Raw genomic sequence first — 18,513 nt, 5'->3', positions numbered from 1 at the left:
AGTAAAATAGATCTTTTTAGTAGTGAAAAGAACATTCACACCTAGGTGTTTTGGAGATGTAGAGCTGCCATGTGCCCTATTGCTTCCTCCAGACAGAATGTCCATACAGGCATTTCCTACAACTCTGGTGCTGTTTTTATGAATTGCTTGCAACAGCAATTATGCCAGCAGAAACATGAAGTATGGGAGTATCTAGGGTAAAAGAAAGTGTTTCAAATGAAAAACTAATTATGACAAATTCACTTGCAGAACTTTTGTATACGTACCTCCTTAGGTGTCTTGTATTTTTAAGCTTTTTCTTGTTTTCTGTTTTCACAGTCTATTTATCTAATAAGAAGTAATCATTCTGAATTGCTTATAAGGGAATTTTGTCTCATACCTTTCAGAAAGCAAGTAGGATCATTCTTCTGTAAGAAGAATGTAACTGATCATCCAGGAATAAACATAATATGTTTGGAAGCAATTTTCATGTTTCCAGTTTTTCTAAATGAAAATTAATTCTTTTCTTCATTTGATCTGTTCATATTAAGCATATGTAAATTGTGATGGTAAAATTAGTATTACTTGAAATTTTAATTGCAAAGCAAAACTGAATCTGGATAAGCACCACAGAGCTACTTTTTTCCTCTCTTGGTATATTAATCAGTATTGTTAAGCCACATATGTAGTATATGGTGGTATATTGTGATATTATTGAATCCTCATAAGTTTTTCCTATGCAGTACTCATATCTATACTGATATATAGGTACAGATATAGATATATCCATATCCAAGTCATCTTATATTCTTCAATCTGCCTTCTAACAAATCTCAAAAGTTATTCTGACAATTCAAAGCTTAATCTACACACAAATTTTAACCAAATAGATATGGGTAAATTTAGTTTCTCATAGTCATCAAAACTCCCATATAGTCATTAGAAACAGTAATTCTAAGTGGTAGTTTGCTCCACCGTAAGACAGGTAATATGAATTGTGTCACGCTAGTCTCACTTAAGGGCTTGGTAAAATTTTGGAGAAAATTATTCTGGGAATTTTTGAAAAACACCTGAAGAACAACACAGTTAATGGTCACAGTGAGCAGTTCTTCACATGGGGATGAAAGTTCCTCATGTCCTGCTTGACATACTTAATTTCATTTTATGATAGGGTAACCCACCAGGCTGATCAAAGGAACCCAGTTGATGTGGTATTTTTGGATTTCAGTGGTTTTTAATACTGTGTCTCACTGGATCCTTCTGGACAAAATGTCCAGAACTCAACTGCATAAACACATCATGTGATGGGTGATCAACTGGCTCATGATTTGGACACAAAATGTGACAGTCACTGAGGTGACACCAGACTGGGGACTTGTCACTAGTAGTATTCCACAGGGCTCCATCCTCAGCCCATTTCCCTCACACATTGTCATAAATGAGTGGGATGCTGGGCTGGAAGGAATACTGAGCAGGTTTGCAGATGATACAAAACTTGGAGGAGCTGTTGACTCCCTCGAAGGCAGGGGGGCCCTGCAGACAGACCTCAATAAATTAAAGTACTGGACAATCACCAGCCATAGAAAGTTCAACTTGCCATAGGAAGGCCAAGTGCTGGATCCTGCACCTGGGATGGAGCAATCCTGATTGTATGTATAGATGAGAAACTGGAATCAGAACTCTGGAAATGGACCTGGGGGACCTGGTCACAGAATCACAGAACCACAGAATGACTAGTTTGGAAGAGACCTTCAAGATCATCAAGTCCAACCCATGCCCTAAACACCTTAACTAAACCGTAGCACCAAGTGCCATACCCAGTCTTTTTTCGAATACATCCAGGGATGGTGACTCCACCACCTCCCCAGGCAGATCGTTCCAATATTTTATCACTCTTTCTGTGGAAACTTCTTCCTAATATCCAAACTATATTTCCCCTGACACAGCTTGAGACTGCGTCCTCTTGTTCTGTCAGGTGCTGCCTGGAGAAAGAGACCAACCCCCAGCTGACTACACCCACTTTTCAGGAATTTGCAGCAAATGATAAGGTCACCCCTGAGTGTCCTCTTCTCCAGGCTAAAAAAACCCAGCTCCCTCAGTCATTCCTCACAGGGCTTGTGTTCCAGGCCCCTCACCAGCCTTGTTGTCTCCTTTGGATGTGCTCAAGCATCCCAACATCCTTCCCAAACTGAGGGGCCAGAACTGGACACAGCACTCCAGGTGTGGCCTCACCAGTGCAGAATACAGGGGAAGGATGACCTCCCTGCTCCTGCTGGCCACTATTCGTGATACAGGCCAATAGCAAGCTGAATATAAGTGAGCAATGCCCTGGCAGCCAGGAGGGCCAACCCTGTCCCGGGGGCATCAGGCCCAGCATGGCCAGCTGGGTAAGGGAGGGGGTTGTCCCTCACTGCTCTGCACTGGGGTGGCCTCACCTCCAGTGCTGGGGGCAATTTTGGACACTACAATATTAAAAGGACATTAAAGTTTGAGAGAGCATCCAAAGGAGTGTAGCAAGATGGTGAAGGGCCTTGAGGGGAAGCTGTATGAGGAGAAGCTGAGGTGACTTGGTCTGTTCAGCTTGGAGGAGACTGAGGGGAGACCTCTCTCAGTTACAGCTCCTTGTGAGGGGAGGAGGAGGAGCAGACACTGATCTTCTCTGTGTGGTCACCAGTGACAGGACCTGAGAGAATGGCCTAAAGATGTGTCAGGGGAGGTTTAGGTTGAAAATCAGGAAAAGGTTCTTCAGTTAGACCATGGCTGGGCAATGGAACAGGCTCTGCAGGGAAGTGGTCACAGCACCAAGTCTCAGGCACATGGTGTGACTCTTGGGGCTGTCTTGTACAGGGCCAGGAACTGTACTCAGTGATCCTGGTGGGTCCTTTCCAACTCAGGAAATGTTATGACAGAAAAGTGCCATTTTCTGTCCACCAGCTGTGAAAAGAGCAATGATTAGACTGGGTGCTTACTGTTTACACATTAAATTTTAGTTTCTATGAGTCAGATTGAAGGAATTCAAGTTAGTCCTCTCAGCCCTCAACCATTTAAAGGTCTTTCCAAAAGGTTTTATGTGTTAGCATAAAATAACAATTATCATAGAAATGGAGATAACAAGATTTTGTTTAATATTGTGTAATATATCTTCACAATGTATCTTCCATAAAGGAATGTTTCTTGTCACATTTCCTATATGCTTAGCCAGAAGCTTAAAACTTTCATTTATGTTTTATATGCAATTACTTTTTTTCTGACTTATTTTGGTATTAAAGAGGTGAACATTCATATTTGTTTTTAAATTGTTGTATAAAAGAATTTGTGAGTCTATCCAAATGTATTATTTGGAGTCAAACCAAATGTATTATTTAAATAATACATTACCTTATATTTTCATGGAATATTCTATTAGGTTTTTTCCTCCATATTAAATAATAATTGCATTAAAAGTCTTGCAGGTTTTTTTTTTTTTTCCCAGGAACAACTCTCTTTTTGTGCTTCTACATAATTTTTGCTTCCTTTTAGCTTTATTAGTCTTGATTTAATAATTAAATTTTGCATGTTAACCACTGATATAATCTAGGAATACTAGAAGGTACGCCAGGAGAAGATGAAAATGTATATTGTTTTACCTGAAGCATATTGTCTGAAAATCATATGATTACTGTAACAATGGACAACCTAGGCATGAGACCCCACTAGCAGGGCTTTAGGAAAGGCAGATCCAACCTGATCTCCTTTTAGATGACCCCCTTAGTTGATGAGGCAAAGGCTGTGGATTTTCTCTGTCTGTATGCTTTTCTTTGGGTTACAAACAAAAGCAACATAGTTCAATGTAAATATCACCTAATCTACTGGTGTAAGTTCCTCTTCAATGTAAATATCACCTAATCTAGTGGTGTAAGTTCCTCTCTACAGTTCATTGTACTAGCATTTCCAATTCCAACAAAGAAATGAGGCGGCCTGGCTTTCTTTTTTAATACTGAGAAAGTTTAAACAACTAGCTTGGGTTGGATGATGCTTTTTTAGAGGGCTAAAATTTGATTGAGATGCATTCTGCCTTGATAATCATATAGCAATACATTTAAGTGGATGGAAAGTGTAGTTTTTCCATGTGTTTCCTCCAAAAAAGGAGCATAATAAAGTTTGTGCTGAAAACTGAAATTTGACCCAAATGTTGTTTCTAACCACAAAACAAAAGAAAAATTAACTGCATCACATGCAAGGGCTGATGTTATCTGAGAGCTTAGCCAGGAATATCTCTAAAAGTTAGTATAAAGATAAAATGAATAATTTTGTGAAAAATCACTGACTGTCTGCACTATCGTGTCAAGTTTTTTGCAGGAACCTTTTGTATCAAATTACAAAAAGGTGCAATGTCCTGATATATGTGTACATATATATCAGCTGCAACTACTTGCCAATACTAAACTCTAAAATTGCTTGTCTTAGAATTGTTCTTTTATAGAAACCAAGTCCATTTTCATACTTTATCTTAAAAAATTAAAATTTTGTAAATAACTTTTCAAAGAACTCTGAGTGGTACATTTGTAATTTTCTTGGCAATGCATGACTAAACATTATGTGGAATCACAGTTTAATGTTAGTAATTTATGCAAGGAAATTCATGCTTTTGAATTTCTGTCAACTAGCCTCCTCTATCTTTTTATGAATTAGTAGTTCATATGTTCTACCTTGTTATTGTATAATCCAAGAGATAAGAATGTTTTAATATACTTCCAATACTAGCACTACAATTTTTATGTAGTTAAAAATATATATACATACAATATATATAGAGTTAGAAAAAGAAAATAGATTTCTTACTTCAATAATGAACAATTATCACCAGTTAGTGGTGTCTGGCATCTTTGTATATTAGCATGTGATACTTCTGAAGCATTATGGCAGTGACTTGCTCCTAAGCATGAGAAATTGCAGAATTTTCTGCACTTGTGGTCTTTCTAGGTGTCTTTCAAAAATAATTATTGCATCATTATTTGATTTATAGTAAGCAAATAATTCAAGAATTGAACAGGTTAGATAACATGTGGGAATGTTTGAAGTAACTGAGTTATTTAATTTTAATAGGTTATAAAGCTTGCTTTTGAAGAGTTTGAACTGGAAAGAGGCTATGATACTCTTACTGTTGGAGATGCTGGGAAAGTTGGTGACACCAGAACAGTGTTGTATGTGTAAGTATACAACTTCCAAAATTTTTCTTGGAAATTTGCTGCCATGTTGTTTCTCCCAGGCCAGGATATATATACTTAAATTCGCAATTTTAATGTATGGAACTTGATAATTAACGTTAGCTTAAAATTCAAGCACCATCAACAAATATTTTTCATTACAAAGTTTGCTCCAAATAATTAGTAGCATCTTTATAGTCTTTAACATTAGGGACCCAAAACTGCATATTGAATTTTTTAAAATAAAAAGCAATGCTTCCTTTAAAAAACAACTACCTGTATAACTGGATTTGTTTTCACAAGCAATTAAGGGAATTAAAAAATAAAAGGTTCAGATTTCAGTGAACAGAAGATACAACTTGTGTAAAAAAAGGCATTGATTGATTTAAAATTTTGAATACTCAAAATTGGATTTGTGTATGAAGCCTTAATGAAAGGACATAGTCCACTTTTCAGTAAATTTAAACATGCTTTATGGAATAATATAATGTAATATATTAATGGTGTAGGAATTTAGATAAATTTGAAGGAATATTCCAGACTAGATAGCTACTTTAAATTTACTGCTCTTCAGTAGTGTCTGGATTAATGGAAATAATAGAACCCTGTACAGATTACTTAATCTACCTTAACCATCTCATTTTTATTGCATATGCTATTTTTTCTTACTGCATAATGAGATCTTGTGGTTAACAAGATATTTTGGCTGCCACTTTTAGAGGGTTAAGTTATCATGAGAGTCCTGGTCACCAAACACAGACCAAAATTACAGTCTTGATAAATTATCAATGAATAAATAAGATAAATTAGCAGCAATTATGCCATAATAACATTACTGTCTTTATCCAACAGATAAAAAATCTGTTGGATAAAGACAATACTGAGCACATTTTATAAAAAAAATCCAATGTAGTTTTATATTTTGAGAGGGTTTTAATTCATAAAAATAATTGCCATTTAGTTTCCTTTACTTAATTATAGAAAATGAGTACTCTTAACACCCACACATTTTATTTTAAATAAACTAGAATGCTTTTGCAGGAAGAAATCTCTGAGAACAATATTTCCATTACATGTATTGGCTTATGAATATAGAGATTTATTAATTGTTAATATCTGAACTGTCATATCAAAGTTCTTAGAAAACTCCTAGTTTAATTTGGCTTAAAAATATTATGAAGAATTATTGAATTATTTGCTCAATGCTTGTTTTTCTTGGTTTGCAATACCAAGTATCTGCTACTGAGTAAATTGAATTCTATATTCTGAGTATATGAAAAAGGAAAAAAGAAAAAAAAATGCAAGGAAACTCCCTGTTTTGAAGGCTTGCACATTATACTAACAAGAAAACATGAACTGGGAATGGATTTCCACACATAAGTTTATTTTTTCTTGTACTTTTCAGACCAGTTGTATAATGCAACAGCACTTCTGGTGAGGTTGATCTCATTGCTTGTAACTATGACAAAAGGGTTTGCATTTTTTTTCTTTTTTGAATTGGGATACATTTTTGCTCATAAAGAGTGCAAAACTCCTTAAGAGTCAAGTCTTTAAGTAGGAAATTTGCTATCCTAAACTGTTAATTGTTTTCTACACTGCGCATACTTTATATGTCAAAATTTGCCAAAATTATGTCAAAATTAAAACTAGGTGTCAATTTTCTTTTTTTTTAGCTTTCCATTTGAAGCCATTTAGCCTGTGACTACCTAGTTCACATCTATTTTCCATGACTATGCAGAAAATAAAAATAGAAATTAAAAATATTATTTTCTCATATTAATTGCTATTTAATAAGCAGGACTTCATAATAACATCACCTCCTATAACTTTTTTAACTCTAATAACATTTTAACATTTCTGTCGCAGACATCTGCTTCTAAGTCCATCACTGGCGTTTCTAGAATTACTACAATGGTCCAACTAGAGACACGCTTTAATTCTAACCATTTCTTTAATATATTTTTTTTGACTAAAATAGCAACTGTTTTATCCATATTAGTGCACAGCCCATCCTGAAGGATTACGGTACAGTGTTGGACCTACCATTTTTACTGTAAATTGTATGTTTGATGAAAGTGAAATCTATGCAAATAAATTTAGCTGCCTTTTGGGTAGTAAAATTAGCATTACACTGAAAAACATTTGAGAAACAAAATTATTAATAACTGAAATACACTCGAATACAGGAAGGCCCAAGGACAAATCTCATGATAATTAATAATGAATCTGAATTTCTATTGAGACAGTGTTCTTGAAGTTATTAAGCACTGGATTGTATCATGCATTACAAAATATGTTAAACAGCACCACAGATATGTGCCATTTCACTTGCTGTTCAGGAGGGTCTTCTGTAAATGCAAGGTAACATCTCTCATAAAACACTAGGTCCACTTGTAGATATATTGTCATAAGAAAGTTCATAACTAAATGTCAGAGTGATTTTCTTTTCAAAATTTTTTATTAGTTGGTTGTAATAACATCTGTTACATTTAATGAGCTTTCAGCAGCACCTTGCAGTTTCTTATTCATCCCAGGAGATTGAAGGAGCTTACAGCGAAGACTTTTCTAGCTAGATTTAATTTCTAAATTTCCCAGGGCATCTTAAAGAAATAATACAGCTTTTCTTACACTCTTCAAGCTTCTGTTGGCAGACAAAATGCCCAAATTTCTGTAGAAATTATGCAGAATTTTTGTAGAAATCTGTGGAATCTCATGCATTTGATTCTAAAACTTTGTAGCTTTTCTGATTTAGTTGCAGATGGTCTGATCTTGAGATGATTACAGACTGGGAAAAACTCGGATTCAGTAACAGCATGTGTTGGTAGACAGGTCTGCATTCCCTAAAGATTTGATCTGCTTTATCTTCTATCCTAGCTGAAGGATGTAGTTCTATCTATGGAGGCATTCTCAAGGAGTAAAACCAAACAGAAACAACAACAAAACCTGAACTAAACCAGCAAACAAAACAAAACAAAACAAAACACCAGACAGAAACTACCACCACCAAAGAAATGACTCTGCATTTTATTGATATCTGCTTGTGGCTTCCTTTTTTTTTTTTTTTTGAGGGGGGGAAATTGTTTTCTCCCACTTCTTTCCCTTCCAAAAGTCTTGGCCCTCTTCCTATACCCCAACATGTGAATCTGAGGAAATGATTGTAATTTGTTTGGTTCATATCTATCATCTATGGATAGACCACTGACATTTAGAAGGAAGGATGTTCTTCCTATTTGATGAGTTTACCTTTTTCAGTTGTGTCTTTTTCTTTCTTTTTCTTTTTCTTTTTCTTTTTCTTTTTCTTTTTCTTTTTCTTTTTCTTTTTCTTTTTCTTTTTCTTTTTCTTTTTCTTTTTCTTTTTCTTTTTCTTTTTCTTTTTCTTTTTCTTTTTCTTTTCCTTTTTCTTTTTCTTTTCCTTTTCCTTTTCCTTTTTCTTTCTTCCATTTTTCTTTGCTTGCATTCTGTAGAGACATTTATATTAGTTGAAAGTATTCCATCCTACTCATAAAGACTTGGAATTTTCAGGTTCATCTTATCTGTGTTCAGAAATTATCAGTGTAGGTCTCATACATTAATCAGATTACTGATTATAAAGAGAGCCATTTAAGCAGTTGTTAGTTGGTCCTGCAAAAGGTTTACACATCTAAATAGCCATTGAGAAATTTTTGCACAAAAATTGCAAGTTTCCAGCTGTCCTTCAGTGTGTATGTAATCTTTGCATTTTCTTTCTTTGTATATGTACTTCTGCAGGCATCTCCTAAACTACTTTTGTTTGTTACTCACTGTCTGGTGGGGTAGTTTCCTTTCCTAAGCTGGTTATATTATTAATTTAAATGAATGTCCCAACTTTATCAACATTCATTATTTTATCAGCAAGAGAATGTTTGATATTCTGACTATACCTAGCATCACTTTGAAGCCGTTCAGCTCCCAATTAATTTAGTAAGCAGCTCAGTTTTCAGACTAAGCAGCTGCTTTATTTTCATTCTTACACAGGTCAAACTGAACAACCTAGCTATTTATCATTGTTTCCTGATTTCCTTACTTATCCAAGCTAAGCACTGTTTGTGTGTTTGCATATGCTGACTTATAATGGATTTTTTCCCTTCCTTTTCTGCACCTATAGTATCAAAATAATCAAATACTAACTAAGGTCATAACCAGAAATCTTACAGATCATATTAGAGCAAACTCAGCCATTTTATCAGCAGTTCCAGGTGCTGTGTTCAGTAGTAATGAGTAAGCCCATTCTTCTCATATGGGGATTGTGGTTTTAAATTTTATTTTCAATATATCTGAGTAAGAACCCAAATTATTGTAGATATGGGATATAGTCACTTTTTCATAACCTTAATTGAAAACCCAGAAAATTCCTATAACTTGTCTCATATTTCCTCTATTCTCACCTTGTTTCTTTTCAGCCTCTCCTTTTATTATGTCTTTGCATTTAAGTTTTAACAGTATTAACATCTGGTTTACTATATTTAAATAATATGTTTTTAAAATAATCCATACACTGTTTTCTTGAGAAATTCTGCTTCTAGAACATCTTATCTTGGTTTGGCACATCATCAATTTTACTTGACTGATGCCTATTTGTTTTGCATGATCAAGACCGAGGGCTGGAAGAATTTTCTGGTTTTATCTAATAAAAATTTAGTTTGTGAGAGTCTACTGCCACTTTTTATGTGTGACATTTCCCACTGCTTTTTGTAAATCTCTATGCCTATTACCCAGATCTGAATGGTTGTTCAGGAGTAGAACCTGATTATGCACTTGTTTTTCACTATTAAGAAGCAATCTTTCTTAATTATTCTTTTTGACACAATTTTTTGGTATCAGAATTACAGATGTATAAGTGACACTACTGACAAGTGCTGAAGTTTTATGATGGGATTCACCAGTTTGCCTTATATGTGTTGTATACTGCATTGTGTTTATCTATACAGACTTATCACAGATTACTCTGTGAGAAAGAGCAGTTTCCCTGAAATTTGAGATCACTCTGAGTTATTTCAATGGAGTAAATGTGATGGTAGTAAGTTCTGGACACACAGGCTGTAAGGCATGTAAAGCAATTTTCTTCACTTTTAAAAAGCATGGCAGAAAACCAATACTGATCCAAACAGGTGAAAACTTATTCATTCAGTCGCTCTCATCTCTCACAACTTAATTACTTAACGGAAACTTTATTAGAAGTGTTTAATTATTTTCTATTACTTCACATTGTTCTATTTCATATAGAATAGTTCATTTTATCAGAAAAACAACTGATTAGAACAGGATGTGAATAGCTTAAAAACCATTGTTTTTTGGTAGTGGTGGTGAAAGTAGTCGTACTAGTAATTTATGCATCTACTAATTTACTTTGCCATTTATCCTACATACAGACTCACTGGATCTAGTGTTCCTGATCTAATTGTGAGCATGAGCAACCAGATGTGGCTTCATTTACAATCTGATGACAGCATTGGCTCACCAGGATTCAAAGCTGTTTATCAAGGTATGAGCTACGTTAACTATTTTAAACTTATCTTGAAACTTCATTATACCCCAACAAATCAATTTCAAATAGGCATTTAGTCCTTTCACAAACTAAATAGGTTTTATGATGTCTCTATTGTCAATTAATAGTAAATGAAGACATGAATTTTCAAATACCTACAAAATAACTAAAAATATTTGCAAGTAAAAATGAAATTTATTGTTCTAATACTTTTTACTGTGAGGTCAATAGAAGCTACAAATTTCTAATATATTTGAAAGGTCCTAAATTTTATATTCTGCTAACCCATATCACATTGGATACTATTTAGAAAATATTGTTAATATTCTAAGAATTTTTGTGGTCTTAGTTTTTATAAAACTTATTTTCATTCCTCACTGAGAATCTTTACAGACCTAAGTCAAAATTAGTATGTAATGAAAATAACTGAATAGATATATTGTATATTGTTGTGGAAATTATGAAGTTGTATAGAATTGTGGAAATTTAACTAAAAAAATTATCTAAGTTACTCTAGCCTCATTTGTGTTGCTTCTGTCTCAAAGAAATGAGAATCTTTGCAATATAAATATCTTGGGTTTTTTTTCTTTTTGATGGTGTGAAATTCAGTACCTTCTGAAGTTGATTAATTGCATTGAAAAATACCTGATATCTGTTAGTATGCGTTAATGTATTGAATTTTTCCCTTTTCAATAGATTGCATAGACCTGCAGCTAAAAAGAGCTTTTTCTTATTAACATCTGGTATAATTTTCTGTTAATTTCCATGTTAATTACTTCACCTTAAGGATAAGGGAAAACACTTGATACTATTTTCAATAGTACCTTATGGGCACATATGATGAAAATTATTTGATAATAATCTTGTCAAAATTAGTTTTGTACGAAAGATGCTGCAAAACATTGAGAGACTTTTCACAGTTCAGTAACTGAAAATAACTGAATTAGAAGAGTGGGAGTTCTTCTTAAATATTGTCCATAAACTGAAATACTCTAAGTGTTTCCCTTCATTTCTAGTTACCTTACTGTTTCAATACCAAAACAGGCAAAATAAAGAATGGAAAGTTATGGAGATGTTAACCTCAAGTTTAGAAAGCTATACATTTATTGCACTAGGAACATTAAGGATTGCCTGAGCAGGTTTTTAGAAGTAGGATCTGTGGCTGTGACATACTGTGAATGTTGAAAGGCACAGGAAGGGGAAATATTCCCCAGTGGTCAGGAAACATGGTGGCACTTCTCCACACCAATATTTTCCTGCTAGTGGTGCCTCCTTTGAGGCAGGTGGTGATGATAGCAGTGATTCGGGTTATACTGCCACCATTATTTTTCCCTAACACTGTCTTTCTTTGGGACTCACTCAAGCTCACTCTTTGTTATTCCCACTCATGGTACTGATTGGAACATGATAGTCAGATAGAATGTTTTACATTCATAGTTTAAGTTTCTGTGAGCACATATTGCTGGATAATATTTGAGTGTTTTAATTATTATTATCTACTTCTTTTATGTGCCATGTTTTGGTTTTCTTTAATGTTAACTGAAATCAACAAAATAAGGAAAACAGAGGAGAAAGTAGGTGTCATTCTTGTGAGGGTGGCAATCACTTCCCATGAGAATCCTCCATAACAACACTACTGAGATTTCCAGGTCCATGGCCATGAGAATAACCACATGAGAACAAGGACAATTACAGAGGCTTTTGAAACACTGTCCTAATTGCTCAGGTGTGATGTACAAGAGCTCTGAATGAAAAATCAGGTGCAGACTTGTAGCCCTTCTGTGGCTAAGACATTAGGGAATCTTAAAACATTGTGCCATGCATTAAGCCTGTATAGTTACTCAGCTCAAGTATGTTTTATTGCATGAGCACAATCACATACTCTTTATCTAATTACTCTTTATCTTACCTCTTCTTGTCCTTTCTGTCACGATTTTATCTTCTCTACTCAAGTAATTTCTAGGGTTTGTGGATATTTAGAAAATATGTTGTATTTAAAATTTTCACTTGCGAAATATATTCAGTGGAAATAGTGATTATAAAGTGGAGATAGAGTGTTGGCAAAACTTATGTATCTGAAATTTACACTGTTTCCTTAAACCTTCATAATTTTCTCAAAATTATGAACTTTACCTTCTCATAACCCTATGAAAAAGTTCAAAATTTTATATTTTGTTTATCAGATGATTTTTTTTTTCTGCTATAATTTCTTTCTGGTACATCTAATGTAAATTAATCTGTTGCAATTTCTGTATTTGTCTAATGATGTTATTTTATTTATGGAGTTCAACCTCTTGCTTCTGGGGACTTTCTGCAAACACCTGAAGTACATAATATGCGTTTTGCAGTAGCAATAGCATCTCTTTGGTGAAGTATATTGTTATCATTTGGCAGTTGGATTTTGGCTTTCAGTCTTGTTTTCCAACCAGTTGTGGGTTATTCTGTGTTTTTTTAGTTTTGCAAGTCAATTTCAGAATTCTAAAGTCTGTAATGTTTACAAGTTCAAAAGTATAGTAAATGTTTTAAGATGAAGGTGAATTATAGATGTTTTTCTCTTTTTCATTTCAATGGTCTCATTAGTTTTATTAGAATTTTCTCATCTTTTATTGTTGATGAAACTTTTAGCCATCTGCACTCTCAATAAATTTCCTGCTTTAGGCTAAGTATAAAGTTTAAACTTTTATCCTGCCACAAGGTGCCTGAATAAATCTCCTTCCCCTTGTTTAGCAGTCAAAGAACCTGTCTAAAAATAGAATCCAATTTTAATTGTGAGAAAGTTAATAGATTGTGACGTGTAACCTCAAGGACACTATCTTTGTGATTGCAGTTAGCTAAAAAGAAGGCAAACTGCAGTCCTTGATGCCTTATACATGTTCTGTAGACACAAAGTAAAGGACATCCTTATTTGAATCTTTTCTCCCAAAAAGTTTTGAGTTTTGCTCAGGATTGGAACATGATTTCTCCCCCTCTTGGGATATATTTTACAGCTCACCTACTGAATCTTGACTTTGTATCTATTATTTTTTTATATTATTACTTAAATAATCTCATCGTATATAGGAAATTCTTACTTTAACTGAACCTCATCTCATTTTAATTATTAATAAAGGATATTAATGATGCAGTTCACCTGTGTTACATTATTAGCATGTCCATCTAAAAATGCATGAAATGATGCTTGTAAATGAACTGATGTGCTTAACAGATTTTATGTATGAATAGTAAATTTAATCCTATTTACAATTTGCCTGTGGGATGAAGGTCAGGATAATGCAGCATGTTGCTGTGACAGCAGGCTTTGTGGCAGTATCAAGCAGTGGTGTTAGTTTGCAGTTGCAGCCAAAAAAAAGGACTGATAAGGTGACTACATGCCTGAGTTTGGCTTGTTCCACTCATTTTTTGGGTGTGCCACATCTGTATAAAGGTGCTTTATGGCTGTCAGGATCCAAGGTGGATCATGCAGCCAGCTGATCTTCAGGCTGCTTCCATGCTTGTGGAACTATTGGCTGTACCACACTGACATAAAAGCACATGACAGCCTGAAGTTTTACGTGTGAATGTTTTATGACTTTATTATGCTTGAGATGTTTCTCCCATTCAACCCTGTGAACCTGTAATTCTGATAAAAATATTTAATCTTTTGACTTCCAGACTTTATGATAACAAGTATATATCTGTTTTATAACTTGTTTAGAATTCATTTTTTATTCCTGACTTTACATGGTTATGTAAAGTAATTAGGTTATATCACTAGCCTATCCTTTAGTTCATAACAGTGTTATAAAATAAATCTGGTGGCTCAGTGATATAATTCTAGCATTTTATGTAATTTGAAGTTATTAAGAATTCTTGGAGATGTCAGGAAGTATATCAGCTCCTGCAAGCAGCTCAAAATGTCAGACTTACAACATTTATTTGTATTGATGTTCTACTGAGCAGTTAAGCTTGTAAGCTCTTCATTATGAGCTTGGAAGAAGATTCTTCTTTGCACTTGAGACTAGTAGAAAAATACTTCCAAAACATATTTCAGTTGGTCAGATAAATGTCAGTTATTTTTGCATAGAATTACTTTATATAGCCATGTAAAGTATTAGTAAACCTTAAATCAGTGCAGTTTTTTACAAAAAAAATAACATTCCTATAAATTTTATTACACTACCAATATTGATGTAAAACTTTATTACTGTTTGGAGGTTTAATGAAACCTGTGCTGAAAAAATAAATGGAATTAAGACTTTCACAATTTGACATGCGCACAGGGAAATCATTATTGACAGTGTAATGCTTGTAAAGAAAACAGATATAAGTAATTCAGTGAAAACTCTGAGTTTCTTTTGCTTTAACCTTTTCTCTCTTTCATAAGTTTAACATATATTAAGTTTTCTTCTTGTATTAGGTTTCTATGTATTATAATTCAGAACATTACTCATACATGCCCTTTTGGAGAACAGGAAATAAATATGTTTCATGTGAATATTTTTATTTATTAAAGCTACTTGGCTCTGTGAAGAACTGTCAGAGTTCCACCATAATACTGTATGAATGAATCTGTTTGTTGTGATACAAAGGGCAGGTTAGTTTTTTGGATAGGCAAATGTCAGTCACTTAATTTCTGCCACAGTATATTATCAATCATTTTCAGAGCTTTCCTATCTTTTTGTCTCAACCTTTTAGAATATGCTGTTCAGATAAGCCTAGAACAGGCATTTCTCCTTTACAGCATACCTGAATTTTCTTTCAATAAATAAATAGTACCACCAATAGGTTATTAATAGAGTCAAAAGAGGCACACTACGTTACTGAAAATTACTGCAGCAGTTTCAAAGGAATTTTTAATAGTGGGAATGTGTTTGCCTGAGTTTTGTATAATATTTTGGGTGGCAGACAGGACACACTTTTCATCTAGAAAATACACATGAACCTAAGGAACATAATATAATAGTGATATGCCTTAACTTGTTGAGTGTTTTGCATATTTATATATTAGCAGACTGTATTGGATAAGACCAAATTTCTGTCTCTGCCACAATCCTTTACTAAACAATCCCAAACAGAAGCTCAGTGAAGAGAATAAATAGGAGCAAGCATGTAGCACCCTATAACTCATTCTCCCTCCTAAATTAAGAAAATAACAAAACAAAAATGGCTAGATTGATTATAAATTTGTTAAGTTAATAATTTTTCCTTTTAAAGTTTTATATTAATTGTGTAACTCTGCTTCTTATGTCCTATTTTTATTAGAGGACTTTTCAGATCTTGATATCATTATGCTGAATTCTGCTCCACAGAAATACAATCAATGTCTGCTACTCATCTCAGTCAGCTTAAAGATTGACATCGATTTGTTCAGTTATGCTGTTTAACAGAGAATTAGCCTCTTTTGCTATAGCCTTTAATAGAATGCATTCTGTTGTGCCTATTGTGGACATTGTCAATGTGCTGCATAAGAAGATGCATGGTAAAGGAATTAAGGAATATCTTTATTAACGTGTCCATTATTTAAAATTCAGAATTTAAAAGTAAAATACCCTAAAACTCTTGGAATTTTCCGCATTTACAATTTGCTTAGGTGCAGCCAACATACAGCACGTGTGTTCTTTCTTAGTTATATGACATGACTGGAGCTGGGAAGCTGCTGCCTCCCTTTCCCTCTAGACTGCAGCTGTGTCTGACTGATGACACATACCTGTATTTATATCTTTTCAGCTATTGATTTAACAGGTTAGGTTTAAACCCTTTGTTTGCTTCTCTTCATAAAATTATTAAAAGTTGAAACAATAGCGTGTCTCTGAATAAGAGAGAATTCTTATGTTTTAACTCAGCCAGTGAAGACCATTATGATGGTCAAACTTGTTTGGAAAGAAATTTCAGATAACAATTAAACACATTCTGTGTAGAAAACAGATCAGATATTTTTATAGATTTAATGTTTCATATTTTTTTATTGTGTTCATTGTTCAGTATGTTGACCTTAACATGAATGTTATTCCCAGACTTTAAACTTTCAACTAAGGTTTTGAAAGTTTAATGGCTTTTAAAAACCATTATTAACATTTGATGATCTTTTCAAAGACTAGGAACAAATTGTAAAAATAAAACAGGCATAGAATAAGATTCTTGTATCATATATTTGAGCAATAAATATAAGTAATTGATCTTTTGGAGACTTTTTTGTTTATTGTTTTACTTCTGACAGATGTTTCTTTGTACTTTTTTCCTTCTACTGAAAGCAAACAAGAATTGGAACTGAACAGTTTAATCTAAGTGTTAGAAACATAAATCCTAGTCTTTATTTCTTAGCAGATACAGCTAAATTTGAATGTTTGATCAACAATTTAATAACTTTAGGTAAACAGAAATAGGTATTTTACCAGTTAAAACTTTCTCCAATTTTTTTGATATAGAAAACACAGCAGTGTATGCACCATGAACTTAGCTGTCCATTGATGTTGCTTAAGAACACAGTCTTTTCACTCTTTAGACCAAAATAATTCTCTTTTAGTAATTTGCCTATTTAATTCATAAAGTGGTGACATAATCAGAATTTCCTGTTAATATCTACAACTGAGATTGTTTGGATTTCTTAAGCACATTTCATTCATTTATAAGGTTCCTGTAAATAATGGTCAGACAGAAAGATGCATCACAACTAGACAGCAATAGATAACATGTTATGATTTTTTTTCTTTTGAATAAGAACTCTTCTAGAGCATTTTATTTTTATGTCCATTTTCTGTATTTTTTACTACAAGGTTGAAACCATGAGAGCAATATTGCCTCATCATTTTGAAGCCTTTGGATGCATGACACTCACTCTATGGTTTCAAAAAGCAAAGACTTGATTTTAAATGAGTAAATGTTCATGTTGTCTCACCAGTAGTGACACTTGGTTTAAGATTTATTTTCATGCCTATGTTATTTTAACTAAACAATGTTTTTCAATTTGTCGTGAGAGAATTATTAAATTATATGATGACTGACACACATTGGTTTGTATCGAAAGAATCATAGAAACATTTAGGTTGAAAAGAACCCTGAAGATCAATGTGTCCAATTATTAACCTAATTTTGCCAAGTCCAAAACTTCTAATATGGATGCTTTTTTTAAGCCTATCTATCAAAGAAAATTCTGAATGATTTGTGAGAAGTGATGTTATCCCTGAAGTCAATAAACTTTAAAGAAAGCATTGTTTTAATAAGCTTGATAAATATTTAATTTTCCCCTTTAAGGGAAAATGCAATATTACTGCAATTTTTCTTAAAACAATTATCTAGAACAACAAAAAAAATATTTTTGAGTCAGACTTTGGCTCACAGGATTTTCTGTGCATGTATGTGCAGGATGTCAGCATAATAAGTTCTTTTTGTGATACAACACAGGGTAACTTTATTAAAAAAAAAAAAAATAAATGAATATTCTTATAATAAGCTGAAGAAAAGATAAAATGACCCTCAGACACTGTACACAAAATCCTGCTTCCAATCAAAACTTTATAGTAGACATTTTAAAAATACATATATATATGTATTATATATTTATATATCTATATATATAGATATATAAAGGGTATTTCACGTATTAGAATACTTTCAAAGAATCTGAATAATCTCTCCCCTCAAAATTTACCCCAAATTTTTCATATTGTGTTTTTGTTGTATGTGTATTAGAATACATTTTACATTACAAAATTAATTCAGTAAATTTTGCATAAACTTTTTAAATAATACATCTAATCTTATATTTACTGCTATTATATATAAAGACCATAGTCTGTTTTTTAAGATAATCCAGCTATAAAAGCTGATATTCTTTTGATGAAAAACAGTGATAAAACCCTGCAAATA

General features: G+C 33.3%; 1 protein-coding gene across 2 annotated transcripts in view; it reads left to right on the top strand.

Annotated features, from left to right (window-relative positions):
• The window catches only part of CSMD1 (CUB and Sushi multiple domains 1), a 1,059,975-nt gene that overhangs the window by 774,223 nt on the left and 267,239 nt on the right, over positions 1 to 18,513 (top strand). For both annotated transcript variants that reach the window (XM_074538179.1, XM_074538178.1), the window contains exons 11-12: positions 5,065 to 5,168; positions 10,553 to 10,665. In XM_074538179.1, coding sequence (XP_074394280.1) covers positions 5,065 to 5,168; positions 10,553 to 10,665 — 217 coding nt within the window. The remainder of the gene's footprint in view (positions 1 to 5,064; positions 5,169 to 10,552; positions 10,666 to 18,513) is intronic.

This window comes from Zonotrichia albicollis, chromosome 3, assembly GCF_047830755.1.
Source record: "Zonotrichia albicollis isolate bZonAlb1 chromosome 3, bZonAlb1.hap1, whole genome shotgun sequence".
Classification (NCBI taxonomy): domain Eukaryota; kingdom Metazoa; phylum Chordata; class Aves; order Passeriformes; family Passerellidae; genus Zonotrichia; species Zonotrichia albicollis.
The sequence above is the reverse complement of the archived record's forward strand: the minus strand, read 5'-3'. Positions and strand labels throughout refer to the sequence as shown.